Genomic DNA, 19078 nt, shown 5'->3' on the forward strand with positions numbered 1-19078 from the left:
GAAATAGAAACGGACCGAAATAGAACATTCCGTGATAAAATAAAACAATACAAGTTAATGATTAATTCATATATTTATACGAATTTTCTATGTGGTATTTTGGAATCATAAAATGATGTAGAATATTTTTCAAGTTATGTTTTATTTATCTTTTTCGTTTTCGAACCATGCTCCTGAATGATCAAAAATTAATTATTTTAAAAATGGCTGAAGAAGTGAGGACAGAAAACGTTGTTATCCCCGCCGAAGAAGGCGAACAGCTTATAATCCAACCCCTGTAAGAAAACTTCGACTATATTATTTTCTCCATACCTTAACTACGCTTTTATCGTATTTTACAACGCAATTGAAAATTCGAATCAAGTCAGCACACATTCAGGAATCTGAATTTCTGTCAGTACCTTCCCGGTAGCCTGTATTATTTCATTTACAATTAATTAATACAATATAATGTAATAAACAAGGAACAGGAATGTACTAATGCCTGTTCAAGCCTCGATTTTGCTTCCTTTCGCTTCAGGGTGTTTTTTTTTCTACAATTATTTAAAGTAGCTAAGTCTCTAACTCAATATCATCCAAAATCTTCGACATTGAAAACACGATTTATTTGTCGGTTTAAATCAACATTGATGTTGTGATCTTACAGGGAAAAGATGGCCTTCTGATATCCAATATTTAAGACAAAATAAACATTTTACAATTGGTACACGAATCGTGTACCATAAAGCGTTTCAGTGATATTTGTAATAAGGGACTCGAAAAACGAGGCTAGGCATATTCCACAAGTCATGTCAAACGGTGACGCTATATTCTGATCTGGAGAGCATGCCCAATAAATACTATCGGCGTAGACTGGAATAACCAGAAGCTAGAGATTGAAATTCGATTGAGAATACTGGCATATATCGCCGAACCTAACTATTAGAAATTACAGTAAAAAAGAAACGAATGAATGTAAATCAATTTATATACATTCATATTACATTATTGTATGCGTTGCGACCCATTTGTGTCAATTTCTAGGTCCCAAATATTAGCGACTTAGCTCCTTTAATAGAATCTGCTACTATTACATGTACTATTTCTACTGCAGAGAAAGTTCTCCAGGATTTTCCAGTGTGGTTTCCCCTTTACTGTGCAGGATGAAAAAATTAGATCCTATGTATGCTACACTTTGGCTTGTGTAAAAAAACCCTTGACAGTTAGAATTCTATATACATGTAAGAATACTGAGTAGGCTATCTCGCCCGGGTAAATTTTCCATCATAGCACACTGTATGGCGTACGTTCATCTTATTTAGCCCAGTCTGTGCAGAAATGTGGGACGTTAAAGTAGCTAAGTCTCTAACTCAATATCATCCAAAATCTTCGACATTGAAAACATGATTTATTTGTCAAATTAAATCAACATTGATGTGATCTTGCGGGGAAAAGATGGGCTTCTGATATCCAATAATTATGACAAAATAAACATTTTGCCGTTAGTGCACGAATCGTGTACCATGGTGCATTTCAGCGCCATTTTTAACAAGGGACTTGTAGAAAGAGGCTAGATATATTCCACAAGTCATGTCAAACGGTGATGCCATATTCTTATCTGGAGAGCATGCGCAATCAATACTATCGGTATAGAGTGGAATAACCAGACGCTAGAGATTGCCATTGGATTGAGGCTTCTGGTGTATTTCGCCGAACATAACTGATTAGAAATTGCAGTAAAAACAGAAACGATTGAATGTAAATCAGTTTATATACATTCACATTACATTATTATATACGTTGCAACCCATTTGTGTCAATTTCTAGACCCAAAATATTAGCGATTTAGCTCCTTTAAACTAATTTCATTTCAAGTTAAAAATGAAAGAGGCCCCATGACAAAAGCAGACAGGGACTCCCAACAGCTAATCAAAATATGTAATGATAGTTCACATTTGCTTGACATAACTTAAAATAACTGATTATATTTGCTGTTTTGCAAACATGTTCTCTCTAGACAGTATGTTTAGACTAAATAGTATAAGATTTATTAGGTGATGCCCGATGCACCATCTGCCTTTTCGCTAAGATATCAAATTTCACACGACTTAATACACGCTAAATATGTACTCCGATTGATTGTTTATATAATCAAGAAAGCAAAACCAAAATATCAATGCTAGGTATCCTCTCAGCCTGAATTTAATTGAATGTTTTATAATTTCTGTTTATTTCTTTTTAGTGGGGCTGGACAAGAAGTTGGGAGATCATGTATTATGCTTAGCTTTAAAGGAAAGAAAATTATGGTACGTATAGAAACCCCCGAAGAATTGTATACTCATTTAATTTACTAGTGTGATCTTTCAGAATGATTTTATCTTGAAATAAGAGCTTTTTTTTTACCGCTATTTTGGTTTAAATTTCATGACTTTGTGAGGAAGGTGGGTGGGGCTGGGTGAAGACAACGACAAGTTTGGCTTGAGGTCTGGCGGGCGCCTGAGATTTTTTCAAAAATCAGAAGCTCCGAACAATATTTCTGCTCATTTACCTGCATATAGGTGTGTATATATATATATCGGATTATAGTGGAGTGAGGCCTAAACGACAGTGTAGGAGGAAAACAATCCAGTCACTGTTACTTTCAAGAGAATGTTTGCCCCCAATATTCCTAATGTCAATTTTGTTATCTTGTTATCTCTATTTTTCAGCTTGATTGTGGTATTCATCCGGGGATGAATGGCTATGCTTCTCTACCTTTCTTAGATTCTGTTGATGTGGAAGAAATAGATTTACTTCTAGTTAGTCAGTGAGTAGAAATACTTTATATACATATCTCATACAGCACAAATATTATATATTCAATAAATGATTTGCTATCTGTTATGAAATTTAATTTTTCTTTCATTAATATATTTTGATTTTAGTAGAGAGTTTTTAGAGTTTGTTTATTTTTTTCAGCTTTCATTTAGATCACTGTGGAGCACTGCCATTCTTCCTGGAAAAGACAAAGTTCAAAGGTCGTTGCTTCATGACCCATGCTTCTAAAGCTATATATAGATGGTTACTGTCAGATTATGTTAAAGTTAGGTTGGTATTTTCTTTTATCTTAAAAGTTTGTCTTAAAAACCAATGGACCATTATTATTTAGTTTTCAGACTAGCATTTGGTTCTTATTTGAGACTGAAAAGTAGTGTTCTTTTTGATCTTATTGAAAGTAGTTCTTCAAACTTTAGTAACTAAAGGTAATTGAATTTGGACTCATATGGCATTTCCATTTATCCCATTTTCCTGTTAATTAAAATAAAGTTTGTTCCAAACGAGGGGGTGGGGGTACAGATGGTGGCCAAGTGGTCTAACGGTACCCCATCACTTATGATATTGTAATATTTACAGTAATATATGTTGTTGTTACAGATATTATGTTGTTATAGTAATATATCTATGTTATATGTTATTAATATCTATATCTACGTTATATATTGATCTATTTTCAGTAATATATCTACAGATGATATGTTATATTCAGAAGCTGATTTAGTTAATAGCATGGATAAAATAGAAACTGTTAATTTTCATCAGGTAAATAGATTACAAACAATATCGTAAACAGCACTTATAAGCAAGAATTTGTATTTCAAAATATAATAAAAAGAAGTTTGATAGGAGAGATTTGAAAACTCTTATGGTTTCCCATCTGATAATCATTTATTATTATGTAGGAGACAGAAATAAATGGTGTTAAGTTTTGGTGTTATACGGCTGGTCATGTGTTAGGAGCAGCCATGTTTATGATTGAAATCGCTGGTGTTAAGGTAACATACTTTCTTTTAAATCTTGTTGACTTATATTAATGATATTAAAAGGTAGTAGATTATGAAATTGAACCATATGTTAGTCCTGAAATGACCTAGTTTGTGTCGAGTGGATGTTAAGCCCATTTCTCTTTCCCTCTGTTTCACAAAGTAAAAGTATTAGAAAATTCCATTCCTGAACTGAAATGAAATGGGGTTTAATGTCCTACTGTTCTTCTCCAACTGGGCTAATGAAGACCGGTATTATAGCCATACAGTGCTATGAGGGAAATTTTGCCCAGACAGCGATGCTATGGCCTACTCTTATATGGAATTCCAACTGCCAAGGGATCTTTTACATGCACTCCAATGTGTGCATAAGACCTCGTTTTTTTTGTCACATCCGAACGACTAGACAGCCCCCCCCATCCTGCATCACTGACAAGGGAAAATATGCCGGAAAATCTTGATGAACTAACATCCAGCATCTTACCCACTTAGCCACCGTGGCTCCCATCCATTCCTGAACAATCAGATATGAACGTATTGATTATATTTACATGTTGATTGAAAGGAGTTAATTGTTTTTCAGATATTATATACAGGAGATTATTCTCGACAAGAAGACAGACATTTAATGGCCGCTGAATTACCTAATGTTAGACCAGATGTTGTTATTATTGTAAGTTTTATTCCTGTTGTTAAATATAAATAGAGCATCAGTTAGCTGTAAGTATTGGTGGATGATTTTTGTAGTTCACTGTAAAATAAAATTATAGATGCTAAACAATTAGTAAAAATAATATGAACATTAGACATTCTATCTTGCCAGCCATGAGATATAATATTGCCCTTGTCAGTGGTGCAGGACAGAGAGTCTGGCAAGGAAAAGAATCTAAAAAGTTTGGATGGTTTAAACAAGTTCCCATATTATATAGCATTGGCAGCATTTTAAAAGATCACTTAGCCGGAAAATCAAATTAAGAGTAGGCATAGGTCAGTTGGTGGAAACAAGTAAAGTTGTTAAACCCCATTTCATTCACAAGGTTTGAGAGAATTCATTACAATCATGTATCCTCTTTGGCCTTCACAGTAATTCTTTTTAGGACGTTAAACCCTATTTCATTTCATTTTAATTTTGTACAAAATCAGTTGTTGTTTGTTTTGAATACAATTTTAATCATGTATCCTCTCCGCACTTCACAATAATTCTTTTTGTACAAAACCAGTTGGTGTTTGTAGTGAACACAATTTTAATCATGTATCCTCTCTGGGCTTCACAATAACACCTTTTTGTACGAAACTAGTTGGTTTTGTTGTGAACACAATTTAACTATCTTTGTGGTTGTATGTTTTTAGGAATCAACTTATGGGGTTCATATACATGAAAAACGTGAAGATAGAGAAGGGCGTTTTACAGGTTTAGTACATGATATTGTAAACAGAGGAGGAAGATGTCTTATACCGGTGTTTGCTCTTGGTAGAGCTCAAGAACTTTTACTTATATTAGGTGGGTCGAATATAATTTTAATAATGGGCAAGTTTCGTTAAGTTACATTGCATTAACCTTTCTATCTTGGCATATGGGAGAGGTCACTAGTGTCTAGTACTATGTCTATCTGATTTTAAAAAAAATGGTAGACACAAATTTATTTCGCTTTGGGTTTTTTTTTTCAATTCAATACTTTCAAATGTTGACTATATTCAGATTTGTTTTGTACTTTTATCATATTTGTTTATTCATTCTTATTATACTTGTTTATTTATTCTTATTATAACTTGTTTATTTGTTTATTATCACAGTTGTTATTCAGCATGCTATTTGCTTTAACCATATTTGTTTGTTTATTTTCAGATGAATATTGGAGTAATCATCCTGAATTACATGATATACCTATATACTACGCATCATCTTTAGCTAAGAAATGTATGAGTGTTTATCAAACATATATTAATGCTATGAATGATAAGATTAAAAAACAGATCACCATGAGTAATCCATTTGTCTTCAAACATATTATTAACTTAAAGGTAAGAAGAGATTACTGATCTGGCTGTAATTGATAACAATGTTTTTAAGTGATCAGATATTGAGTAAGACACTGGCTTGCTAGCCAGGACGTCTCGGGTTCGCTCTAAAACATTTCCTTAGGATTTTCCTGCACGGTTTCCCCTTGTCAGTGGATCAGGACGAAGGGGCTGTGAAGGATAGTGTTTAGTAGTTTGGATGGGGAATAAGGTCCCCCATGCACATTGGCATACACATAAAAGAACCCTTGGCAATTGGAATTCGAAATATGGGTAGGCCGTAGTAGTGCCACTGTCTGGGCAAAATGTCCCTCACAGCACTATATGGGCATAAACAGTGGGACATTCAGGCCTGGTTTACCCTCGACAGTGCTGCAGGAAGGAGCACCTGGCACAGAAAATTATCTGGTTATTTGGATCAGGCTAAAAACCAAGATTGTATGCCATTGGCAGAACATTAAAGATCTCCTGACCTTCGGTAATTGAAATAAGAGTAGGTTGTTTAGCTGATCTCCAGCCAAAATTACTTTTTTATTACTACACTGCATACATTTACAGGCTATGTCTATGTTCATAGCCCAGTTGATGCAGAAGAAAAGAAAGACGGTACACCCAATTTTATTTTGAAATACTTTATTTACTGTTCTGTACCATTAAAATTCTACAAAATTCGATACTGATATTATTGATTACCAAAATAAACTTATGTATATACAGAGTATGGAACAATTTGAAGATATAGGACCATCAGTAGTATTAGCATCACCTGGTATGATGCAGAGTGGTTTATCACGGGAATTATTTGAAGCTTGGTGTACCGATAAACGTAATGGTTGTATTATAGCTGGTTATTGTGTAGAGGGAACATTAGCTAAGGTGTGTATATTTTATATGTAACATTAGCTAAAGTGTGTATGTTTTAACATTAGCTAAGGTGTGTATGTTTTATATGTAACTTTAGCTAAGGTGTGTATGTTTTATATATAACAATAGCTAAGGTGTGTATGTTTTATATGTAACATAAACTAAGATGTGTATGTTTTATATGTAACATTAGCTTTTTTGTGTAACTGTGTATGTTTTAAATGTAACATAAGCTAAGATGTGTATGTTTTATATGTAACATTAGCTATGGTGTGTTTGTTTTAGATGTAACATTAGCTAAGGTGTGTATGTTTTATATGTAACATTAGCTATGGTGTGTATGTTTTATATGTAACATTAGCTAAGGTGTGTATGTTTTATATGTAACATTAGCTAAGGTGTATATGTTTTATATGTAACATAAGCTAAGATGTGTATGTTTTATATGTAACATTAGCTAATGTGTATATGTTTTATATGTAACATAAGCTAAGATGTGTATGTTTTATATGTAACATTAGCTATGGTGTGTATGTTTTATATGTAACATTAGCTAAGGTGTGTATGTTTTATATGTAACATTAGCTATGGTGTGTATGTTTTATATGTAACATTAGCTAAGGTGTGTATGTTTTATATGTAACATTAGCTAAGGTGTATATGTTTTATATGTAACATTAAGTTGTGTATATTTTATATGTAACATTAGCTAAGGTGTGTATGGTCTATTTGTATCATTAGCTAAGGTGTGCATGTTTTATTTGTAAGATTTGTTTCTTCGGAACATCCACATGCTTGTTTTATGAAAGGATTTGTTAAAATGTACATTGTTTTTTTTTTTTATTATTTTGTAGCATATTCTATCAGAACCAGAAGAAATTGTGACAATGACGGGTCAGAAATTACAAATGAAATGTTCTGTTGATTATATTTCATTCTCGGCTCACGCAGATTATCAACAAACCAGTGAATTTCTACGAGAATTAAAACCACCGCATGTAGTAAGTAGTTAACAGTTTGCTGCTATGATATATATGTATGTGAATTCTCTGTATAAAAGGGGGGTTGGATGGCTGAATGGTTAGCATGCGCGCGCTGTATCATAAAGTCTGTAATTGAGTCGACTGGCGTGGTTTCGAATCTCCGGTTGTACATGACAAGAAGTAGGGTCGCCTGTCCAACCTCGTGGGTTTTCTCCGGGTCCTCCGGTTTCCTCCTACTGCTAAAGAGCCCTACGCGTAAGCGAATTATTGAAATAAAATTCAACCATATGTTAGTCTCGAAATGACCTAGTTTGTGTCGAGTGGACGTTAAACACCATTTCTCTCTCTCTCTCTGTATAAAATCTGTTTGTTCATGATTTTAAAGATGAATATTTTAAGAAAGTACTTTGAAAGACAGTACCAAAGTACATGGATTTGTCTGGCCTGTTAGAACTATTTTCGAGATTTTAGATAATTGCTCTCAAATTTTGTAAATTTGTTGTGTAGTCAAGGCTACAATTTGACATTGATATAAAATGTTGTCTAGATAGAACAATGTGTACACTAGATTACTTGGATGGATTGTGCAGAGCAGATTTCACTTTGAATCATAGAAAATTTCTACAGGTAAAGAAAAGGGTCAGATTCATTTATTTTGTATGGTAATGATTTCGAACTGTAACAATATGATGTTGATCTCCAATTAACAATTACAATCATATTCCTGTTCTATTTATACAGTTTAATGGTCGAGAGCGAGACATTAAGTAATGTATTGATACTGCACGAGGCTTAAGCCGAGTGTTGTTTCAATATATTTCCCAATGTCTTTAGCTCGAGACCATTAAATAACTTTAAATACAGACACTATCCTGCACGCGATATTCAATGAAATACGTCACGCGAGTCCAATATTTCATCTAGTATAGATAATGTACGATTGGCAAGTTGCCCGTACCGTTATATTAAATAATGGTATGCCAACATCAAAGGATGAGGGTACATCTGTATTTTAAATATGTATAATTTACATAATATGTTGACAAATTCATAACATCGCTTTGTATAACAGGTTTTAGTTCATGGAGAAGCCAATGAAATGAGTCGATTGAAAGCTGCCTTAGTTAGAGAATATGAAGATAATGAAGAATACAAGATGGATGTACATAATCCCCGTAATACTGTTGGTGTTGAGCTACATTTTAGAGGAGAAAAAATGGCTAAAGTAAGAATTTTAATACAAAATGATCATTTCAAGACAATGTCTAATTTTTTCAAGACTTAATCCACCCTCAAGAGTACTCAAATTGATTATTTGATTATTTAAATCATAGATAATCCCTTGACTTGGATTCAGTCGAATTAAAAAGATACCCATGAAACACTGATACATGTAGGTGCCACTGCCACTGAATGTTAAGAAATGTTCAATTAATCATATCTTTGTAAATACTGTGTTGCGCTATTTTTTCATGTGTTCCAAGGTGTGCCGTTGGCAAAAAAGGGTTGAGAACCACTGGTTTATTGTATAAATGTTCATTTAATTATTACTCTTGTTCAATGTGATAGCCATCTAAATATATGATGTTAGTATGCTGATGATATTCATGCCTGTAGCGAGAATTGAATATTGTAATTTTATCATTTTTTAAAAATTTAAAATAAAAATCTGCAAGATAAATTATATTTTATCTATCGTAGGTTGTGGGAAGTTTAGCTGCACAGAAACCAAAAGATGGTCAACAGATATCTGGAATATTAGTGAAAAGAAATTTTAATTATCATGTGATGGCTCCTGAAGATTTACCAAGTAAGTTATGTTTTTCATTTTGAATAAAGCTTGTATCACTTCAAGCCCAGGATTGTACAGCGCAGTGGATGCTCAATTCTACCCCCCCCCCCCCCCCATCCATTCACTTGATCTAATACGGTTTTTGTTTGAGGTGATTTTGTATATTGTATCCTGTCCATAGGTTTGTCTTGTGTAATTGTTAATAAGTGTGGTGCACTCCCTGCACTTATTATTAAGATAATGTATAGGCTGAAGGTTTTAATTGAGTTTGTAAAACTAGAGTACTGGAAGTTGGCTTTATGAATAAATGATAGCATTGATTTGTATCCTGTGAAGTTTCTATGTGGCTAAGTGGGTAAGGTGCTGGCTCGCTAGCCAGGAGGTCGGGTCTTTGATCCCTGCATTGGCCATGAAAGTTCATCCAGATTTTCCGGCATGGTTCCCCCATGTCAGTGATGCAGGACGGAGGGCCTGACAAGGACAGCTGTCTAGTCATTCGGATTGGACGAAAAAAACAAGGTCCCCAGTACACATTGGCATGCACGTAAAAGATCCCTTGGCAGTTGGAATTCGATATAAGAGTAGGCCCATTTCGGAGCAGAACAGTAGGACGTTAAACCCCATTTCATTTCATTTCATTTCACGTGACCAATAAACACAGGACATGGGTATTAGAGGTGGGCCTATCATCGGTTACACCAGTATCTGCCGATAATCATATTATCGGCACATAACAATAATTGGCCATATATATTGACCGATGTTCAATTGTAAAGAAATACTAAGATGGCTGAATTTGATGTGTGCGTAAGGACAGACAAACAATTTAATTTGGAACATCAATACTTTGATTCTAATTGAGTGGTACTAATGAAACACCGGGGTCAAATTGTGTGGCTCTGTTAAGTAAAAAATTTATAATCAATATTTCCAATTAAGGTATGAATTCAGTAACACAGAGATTGAGTATAGTAATTGAGATGTGATCTATATTTCAGATTATACATATCTAGCTATGAGTATAATAACACAGAGATTGAGTATAGTAATTGAGATGTAATCTATATTTCAGATTATACAGATTTAGCTATGAGTACAGTAACACAGAGATTGAGTATAGCCTACACTGGTACCATACCATTATTACAGTTTTATCTGACACAGTTAGCTGGGGATATGGAACATATAAAAGTTAAAGAGAAACCAGCGTTACGAGTATTTAAAAGTGTTACAATTATATTTGATTCTACTAGAATGGTGGTTGTTGAGGTTTGTAGTCAAAAATAATATTCAAATTTAGTTTAAAGGACAATATTGGTGTCAGTCATTATTACATATGTGATAGAACTGGTTAAATACATTCCAAATATAATTTTAACACAAAGATCATTGCTACGGGAGATGTGTAACAAGCACGTGAAGAAATGGGAAGTGACGTCAAATATGAAAAACACGAGTTGTCCTTCTATATAACTGGCTGAAGTACCGAGCGATAACAGTCAAACGATTGAATTTCATTTCACTGATAATTCAGTTGAAGATGAAAAGTTGTTATATTGTCCTTTAATATTTACCTTTAGTTTGATGATGGAGGATTGGGTGGCCGAATGGATTAATGTGTGCACTTTAGATCACACACAAAGTCTGCCATTGAGTGAAGTCGTGTTGTTTCGATCCCACATTTGTACTTCATTTTAAAGCTTTCTTTGCAGTTGGAATTCGAAATGTATAGTGAAAATTCTTATAACTCATTGTACACCTAAATTTGAATATTATATACATTGAAAATTTGTTTTATTTTAGTGGACTTCAAATCCAGTAACAGATATGTATGCTGATGCTGTTGTTACAGTTATATTAAGAGCTGAAAGAGATCCCATGCCACAAAAAGGTATGGTTATTTATCCAAAATAAATTGTGAAAAGTAGGTTCTGATTTATATAATTGAAATGTGAAAAGAAAACAGAAATAATATTTGAAATGATTTATTTTTTGTACCCCAAGCTACTCATTTATATAACTGAAATATGAAGAAAAAAACAACAAATGAAGAGTCCAGGGGAAGAACGATCTAAGTCACATTTTTGTCTTTTCACATAAAAGACAAAATAGACTTTTGGACGAGAATGCTTGACACAAACAGAACGAGTGGGTTTAATTACAACTTCAAAATGATTTTTAATACGAATCATAATTACCAGTACAACAACTGACTTCCACTTTTCAGCCAAATTTCAGAAGGGCCTTGGTTCGATGTGACTCCGATCGTTTTTACCTGAAATTGATTGTTCCACAGAAAGTTTATACAATTTGCTACCAGATGGAGCCATTAACTGGGGTTCATTGAAAAGGTGACTTAGATCGTTCTTCCCCGGGGCTTTTCAAATAGAAATAGTATTTGAAATGTTTTATTTTATTTCTAGCTGTACCCCGGGCTATTCGTGTTGATAAACATCATTTTCAAGAATGTATGTTAGATATGATACAAGAGATGTTTGGTCCGGATGCTACCAGTAAATTAATACGGGGTGATAAAATGACTGTAACAGTAGATGATAATACAGCCATAGTGGATCTTGATACTCTGGTAATTTATTCTTTATGTCTTAGGTTTCATTATATCTTGTGTTTCGTTATATCCCAGGTTTCTTTATATCTTGTGCGTTGTTATATCTTTATAACTTGTTTCTTTATATCTTGTGTTTTGTTATATCTTTATAACTTGTTTCTTTATATCTTGTGTTTCTTTATATCTTGTGTTTTGTTTTCTTGCATTTACTTATGTATCTTGGGTTTCTTTATATCTTGTGTTTTGTTATATCTTTATAACTTGTGTCTTTATATCTTGTGTTTCTTTATATCTTGTGTTTTGTTTATCTTGCATTTTCTTAAATATTGTTTTTCTTTGTATCTTGTGTTTCATTATATCTTGTGTTTTGTTATATCTTTATAACTTGTTACTTTATATCTTACGTTTGTTCATATCTTGTGTTTTGTTTATCTTGCATTTTCTTAAATATTGTGTTTCTTTGTTTCTTGTGTTTCATTATATCTTGTGTGTTGTTATATCTTTATAACTTGTTTCTTTATATCTTACGTTTCTTCATATCTTGTGTTTTGTTTATCTTGTATTTTCTTAAATATTGTGTTTCTTTGTATCTTGTGTTTCGTTATATCTTGTGTGTTGTTATATCTTTATAACTTGTTTCTTTATATCTTGTGTTTCTTCATATCTTGCATTTTCTTATATATTTTGTTTCTTTGTATCTTGTGTTTCATTATATCTTGTGTAACACAAGATATAACGAAACACAAGATACAAAGAAATAAAATATATAAGAAAGTGCATGATAATGTGTTTCTTTATATCTTGTTAAGACGATATCTTTTTAGATTTTGAATAATTAAGAATTTATGATTTGAATAATTAAGAATTTATGATTTGTTGTATTTATATACTTACAGGAAGTAACTAGTGCTAGTGAATCTCTACAGTCTATAGTTCATACAGCAGTTAATAGATTACATCAAGCTGTTACACCATTAAAATCATAACATCAAGCTGTTACATCAAGCTGTTACACCATTAAAATCATAGCATCAAGCTGTCACATCGAGTTGTTATACCAAGTTGTTACACCATTAAAATCATAACATCAAGCTGTTACGCCATTCAAAATTAAAATCATAATGTACATCTCTTATAGTCATCAACAAGTGCTTTATTTCATACAATAGATAAATGTGAATCAGGACTAGAATCAAATAATTTCATCTTAAAATACTTTATCTAAATTGTAAGTTATTTTCTGTACATATTATGATCTTCAAAAACAATAAATCTGTTATTTATCTGTGTAATATAACATGTAGAAATTATAATCCTTTAGAGGCCGTTAGTAATTGGATAGAGCAATAAGTTATAACACATACTTATGGATTAACAGTTACTAATATATTTGGGTGACATTGCTTTAAAACTTGGGGGAAAATACTCTTCAAAACGTTGCCCAAATAAATTAGTATTATTGTTGTGAATAATTGTATGTGTTATGGGTACAAATTGTTAACTTGGTTTAATGCTCAAATTCCTGGCAATATGAGGTAAACCAACTTTTGAATTAGCTGTGGCGTTAATTCATATAATAATATCTTGTATTTTTAACATCCAGCTTATGAATAAGTACACCATTCCATTGACTAATTTGTGTGGTGGTGTATTATTACATCACAGTTCTCAAATTTTTGTATAAAATGTTGTTTAAAATAATTTGCCATGATTTATTTTTTTAAATCACAAATGGTGGAGATCAAAATGATTTACATCTTCCATTCATTTATTTTTGACCTTCGATCATTTGTAGTATCAAATGTCCTTCATGTGTATGGTCTTTGTACATAAATTCAAAATCATCAATGTGTTGTACATATTACATATATCATAAAATCTCCATCAAAATAAATTGATAAAAAGAACACAATTTCTTTGTTTTGTCTGAAGAACTCTACCATTGATCATGAAACATTGCTAATATGCGGAAGATTTGCAAACTTTTGTGATCAACATACTTGAATTCTCTGGAGACTAATTACCTCCCTTTATTACCTGACTGGTTCTTGAGACAAATTACTGCACTTTATTTCATGGAGGCAGACTACCATTAAATTTCACCATCTCGGTAATTGTATTCGTCTATTTATAGCAATTCTCTCTCTATCTCTTTTCTCCCCTTTTGCATGCGCATTTTTGTTGATTTTTCCGTCTAGAGGGTTTGAATTAACATTTTCTGCCAGGTTTTGGTAAATATTCATGATTTTGAGGCGGAAGGATATTGGGGTTATCAGGTTGGCTACAGCGATATGTACAGCAACTTACATGTTTTTAGTATGCTTCTTCAAGTTTGTGTATCTCAAAATTTTTGTGGTCAACCTCATACAAATGTTAGTGCAAAGACATGACCATTTGTTCCTCTGTCTGTAGTGAAAAGCATTCAGCCCAATGAAAATTTGGGCAAAGAGGCCAGAATTAACATTGAAGTCAATGGGGAAATTGGGAGCCACGGTGGCTAGGTGGTTAAGACGCTGGCTTGGCAGTCTGGAGGTCGGGTGTTCGATCCCGGCATTGGCCGAGAAAGTTCATCCGGATTTTCAGACGTGGTTTCCCCTTGTCAGTGGTGCAGAACGGGGGGGCCTGACAAGGACAGCTGTCTAGTCCTTTGGATGAGATGAAAAACCGAGGTCCCGTGTATACATTGGAATGCACGTAAAAGATCCCTTGGCATTTGGAATTCGATATAAGAGTAGGCGATAGTGCCCCTGCCCGGGAAAAAATTCCCTCATAGCACACTGTATGGCGTATGGCCGTCTTCATTAGCCCAGTACAGGAGCAGAACTGTAGGATGTTAAACCCCATTACATTTCATTTCAATGGGGAAATTAATGGTGGTCTGCCTCCTCATGACTTGTTCTGGAGACTAATTACCTCCCTTTAATTTCTGACTTGTTCTGGAGACTAATTTCCCTCCGTTAGTTCCTGACATCACAATTTTAGCTGGTTCATATTCAGATTAAACACCGAATTCACTAAAAAAATTTACTGGATAAAATTTGTCAAAAGTATGCTTGCTAAATCATTTTTAAATTTAAATCCTATTTCGCCAGGAAACAAATTAATTATCTCCCTTGAATATTATTTTGCGTGGATTACAAAATGAAATAAACTTTAAGTTCCTGGCCAAGTTTTTACATGCCCATATTGAAATGTAGTCATATACTGCTGTCAACCCTGTCCGACCTAGGGGCTAAAGTAAATATCCGATTGACTTTAAATTTATACACAGTGTTTATGGTCACAATACGAAAAAGCCTATTGAATTTCAATAATTACTGCCAGAGTTATGGCCCTTGATCACTTTGAAAACTTGTGGATCCTCTAGAGGCTAAAGTTAATATCTGATTGACTTTAAATTTATACACAGTGTTTAAGGTCATGAGACAAAAAATCCTATTGGTTCTCGACAATTTCTGCCAGAGTTATGGCCCTTGAGCACTTTGAAATATCTTGTGGACATTCTAGAGACAAAAGTTACTATCTGATAGACTTTAAACTTATACACGGTATTTACAGTCATTATGGCCCTTGATCACTTTGAAAATCTTGTACAACTGTACAGTGTTTATGATCGTGAGACGAAGAAACCTATTGATTTTTAACAATTTCCGATAATTACTGCCAGAGTTATGGACCTTGATTACTTGAGAAATCTTGTGGAACCGCTAGAGGCTAAAGTTAATATAAATTTATACAGTGTTTAAAAGAGAGAGACAGAGAAATGGGGTTTAACGTCCACTCGACACAAACTAGGTCATTTCAGGACTAACATACGGTTTATTTTTTTTATTTCAATTATTCGCTTGCGCGTAGGGATCTTTAGCAGTGGGAGGAGACCGGAGGACCCGGAGAAAACCCACGAGGTTGGACAGGCGACCCTACTCCTTGTCACGTACAACCGACACAGTGTTTAAGGTCATGAGACAAACAATCAAAACAAATTCTTATGATTTCTGATAATTACTATGAGTTGTTACTCATAATCAGATTTTAGTGTGTTGTAAATGTTTTCATTACTGACAAATGAAAACACTTTACTGTCAACACTTGTTGACTGCCCAGACGACTAAGCTGCTGTGGGCATATGTTTCATTGCCTGGCAACCTATCTTTTAACTTGAAATTCCACATAATCTGGAGATTTTTCACAGATGGCAGTTCGTGTAAGTGTTATATGTTTTGATACTTTTTCGAATTAATATGCAACCAGCGGTTGCCAGGCAAGATACGCCCACATTTTCTAAGGGTTGGATAGAGAACACCTTTAAAAAAACAAAATGGGATTTCTGGAACAATCAGGGGCCATAATCCAGGAATTTACAATCTGACTTGCATGAATATCTGAAGGAACAGATCTTTTGGATTTAAACATACATTTTAAGTTTCATCAAGATAGGATAAAAATTGGGACTTCTAGAGGGTCCACAACCTTGGTATTACATACTTTTACACTATTTGCGTACAAGTAGCAGCGATTTTATCTGTCAGTTTCGGTCTGATTTTAACAAAGTTTGAAATCCATCATCATTATGGTGTAATGGTGATATATTCGAAAAATATTTAAATACGATTTTTCGTACAATCAGAAGCCAATATCCAGGAAGTCACGATCTGATATGCGCGAATATCGAAAGGAACTAAGATATTTGGGTTATAAACATACATTTCAAGTTTCATCAAGTCAGATGAAAATTGTGACATCCAGAGTGTCCACAAGCTAAAAACATGATTTTTAGTACAATCAGGAGCCTTAATCCATGTTGTGAATAATTGAATGTGTTATGGGTAGAAATTGTTAAACCTGGTTTAATGCTCAAATTCCTGACAAACTGAGGTAAACAAAGTTTTGACTTAGCTGTGGTGTTAATTCATATAATAATATCTTGTATTTTTAACATCCAGCTTATGAATAAGTACACCATTCCATTGACTAATTTGTGTGGTGGTGTATTATTACATCACAGTTTTCAAATTTTTGTATAAAATGTTGTTTAAAATAATTTGCCATGATTTATTTTTTTAAATCACAAATGGTGGAGATCAAAATGATTTATATCTCCCATTCATTTATTTTTGACCTTCGACCATTTGTAGAATCAAATGTCCTTCATGTGTATCTTTTTGTACATAAATTCAACATCATCAATGTGTTGTACATATTGCATATATTATAAAATCTCCATCAAAATAAATTGATAAAAAGAACACAACTTTTTTGTTTTATTTGAGGAACTCTACCAGTACCACTGATCATGAAACATTGTTGATGTGCAGAAGGTTTACAAACTTTTGTAATCAACTGACTTAAATACTGTGGAGACTAATTACCTCCCTTTATTACCCGACTTGTTCTGGAGATCAACTACTGCACTTTATTTCCCGACTTGTTTTGGAGACTAATTACCTCCCTTTAATTTCTGACTCCTAATTTTAGCTGTTTCGTATTCAGATTTAACACAGAATTCACTAAAATGATTTACCTGATAAAATTAATCAAAAGTTTGCTACTTAAATCTTTTTTTAAATTCAAATCCAAATTCACCAGAAAACAAATTATCTCCCTTGATGATTATTTTGCACAGAATACAAAATGAAATAACTTTAGCTAACAAAATTAATTGTAAGTACTAAGTTGTTAGACAAGTTTTTATATGCCCACACTGAAATGTGGTTGTATATTGCTGTCGCCTCCCGTCCGTGGGTCGTCCGTCTGTCCGGTGTCCACAATTGCTCGTGGATGCTAAAGTTAATATCCGATTGGCTTTAAATCATATAGTGTTTATAGTCATGAGACGAAGAAGCCTATTGATTTTCAACAATTTCCAATAATTACTGCCAGATTTATGACCCTTAATCAGTTTGAAAAATCTTATTGACACTCTATATCTGATTTACTTTAAATTTATACACAGTGTTTGAGGTCATGAGACGAAGAAGTCTATTGATTTTCAACGATTTCTGACAATTACTGCCAGAGTTCTGGCCCTTGAACACTTTGAAATATCTTGTGAAAGCTCTAGAGGCTAAAGTTACTATCCGATTGACTTTATTTTTATACACAGTGTTTACAGTCATGAGACCAAGAAGCCTATTGATTTTCAGCAATTTCTGATAATTACTGTCAGAGTTATAGCCCTTGGTCACTTTTAAAAATCTTGTGGACACTAGAGACTAAAGTTAATATCGGATTGACTTTAAATTTATACACATTGTTTATGATCATGAGACGAAGAAAACCTATTGATTTTTAACAATTTCACATAACTACCGCCAGAGATATGACTCTTAATCACTTGAGAAATCTTTTGAACGCACTAGTGGCTAAAGTTGATATAAATTTTAACACAGTGTTTAAGGTCACGCGACAAACAAATCAAATTTTTATGATTTCTGATAATTACTTAATGGTTTCTTACTCGTAATCAGATTTTAGTGTGTTGTAAATGTTTTCATTACTGACAAAACAAAAATATGCGACAAGCCTTGTTGACTGCCCGGATGACCAAGTTGCTGTGGGCATATGTTTCATTGCCTGGCAACCTATCTTTAAACTTGAAATTCTACATAATCTGGAGATTAATTATCGCTCTTAATGGTTATTTTGCACAGATAGCAGTTTGTGTGTGTTATATGTTTTTATACTTTGTGGAATTAGTATGCAACTAGCCATTGCCAGGTAAAATCCCCCCACATTTACTAAGAGCTCAATAGAGAACACGCTAAAAAAACAAAATGTGACTTTTGGTACGATCATTTACGGTCCGATATGCACGAATATCAAAAGGAACCAAGATCTCTTGGATATACACATATATTTTAAGTTTCGGATAAAAATTGTGACTTCTAGAGGGTCTTCTACCTTGGTAATTCATACTTTTACACTATGTGTGTACATGTAGCAGTCATTTTGTCCTTCTCTATTTTCATGCTTTTCGAAGTCAACTGTGTAACTGTGATATATTCGAACGTTTTTTTACATAGGATAAAAATTGTGTCCTCTACGATATTTTGTACAATCCAGGAAGTTACGA

The 19078-nt window shown here is 33.4% G+C and overlaps 1 protein-coding gene across 2 annotated transcripts; it reads left to right on the top strand.

The window, feature by feature from the left end:
• The first annotated feature begins 203 nt into the window (after nt 1-203).
• LOC126823676 (cleavage and polyadenylation specificity factor subunit 3) lies at nt 204-13918 on the top strand. 2 transcript variants are annotated; one of them, XM_056102028.1, is made up of 17 exons: nt 204-277; nt 2222-2285; nt 2688-2785; nt 2938-3066; nt 3474-3558; nt 3699-3791; nt 4363-4452; nt 5130-5280; nt 5626-5801; nt 6516-6674; nt 7517-7663; nt 8718-8870; nt 9347-9455; nt 10510-10706; nt 11241-11328; nt 11861-12024; nt 12903-13915. In XM_056102028.1, exons 1-17 carry the CDS (start codon nt 204-206, stop codon nt 12990-12992), a joined length of 2067 nt encoding a protein of 688 aa, XP_055958003.1. In that variant the 3' UTR covers nt 12993-13915. The 2 variants fall into 2 exon arrangements, with proteins under 2 accessions (XP_055958003.1, XP_050408606.1); XM_050552649.2 differs by lacking the exons at nt 204-277; nt 2222-2285; nt 2688-2785; ... (5 more) ...; nt 5626-5801; nt 6516-6674 and adding an exon at nt 7370-7376 and having other exon boundaries at nt 12903-13918.
• The last annotated feature ends 5160 nt before the right edge of the window (nt 13919-19078 follow it).

This window comes from Patella vulgata, chromosome 6 (assembly GCF_932274485.2).
Source record: "Patella vulgata chromosome 6, xgPatVulg1.2, whole genome shotgun sequence".
NCBI classification, from domain to species: Eukaryota; Metazoa; Mollusca; class Gastropoda; family Patellidae; genus Patella; species Patella vulgata.

What these genes read in the sequence shown, in the direction of transcription:
- LOC126823676 (XM_056102028.1), top strand. Translation starts at nt 204, where the DNA reads ATGGCTGAAGAAGTGAGGACAGAAAACGTTGTTATCCCCGCCGAAGAA. An exon ending in GACCAGATGTTGTTATTATT is followed by an intron (nt 4,453 to 5,129) that starts GTAAGTTTTATT and finishes GTATGTTTTTAG; the next exon opens with GAATCAACTTATGGGGTTCA. An exon ending in TAGTGGATCTTGATACTCTG is followed by an intron (nt 12,025 to 12,902) that starts GTAATTTATTCT and finishes ATATACTTACAG; the next exon opens with GAAGTAACTAGTGCTAGTGA.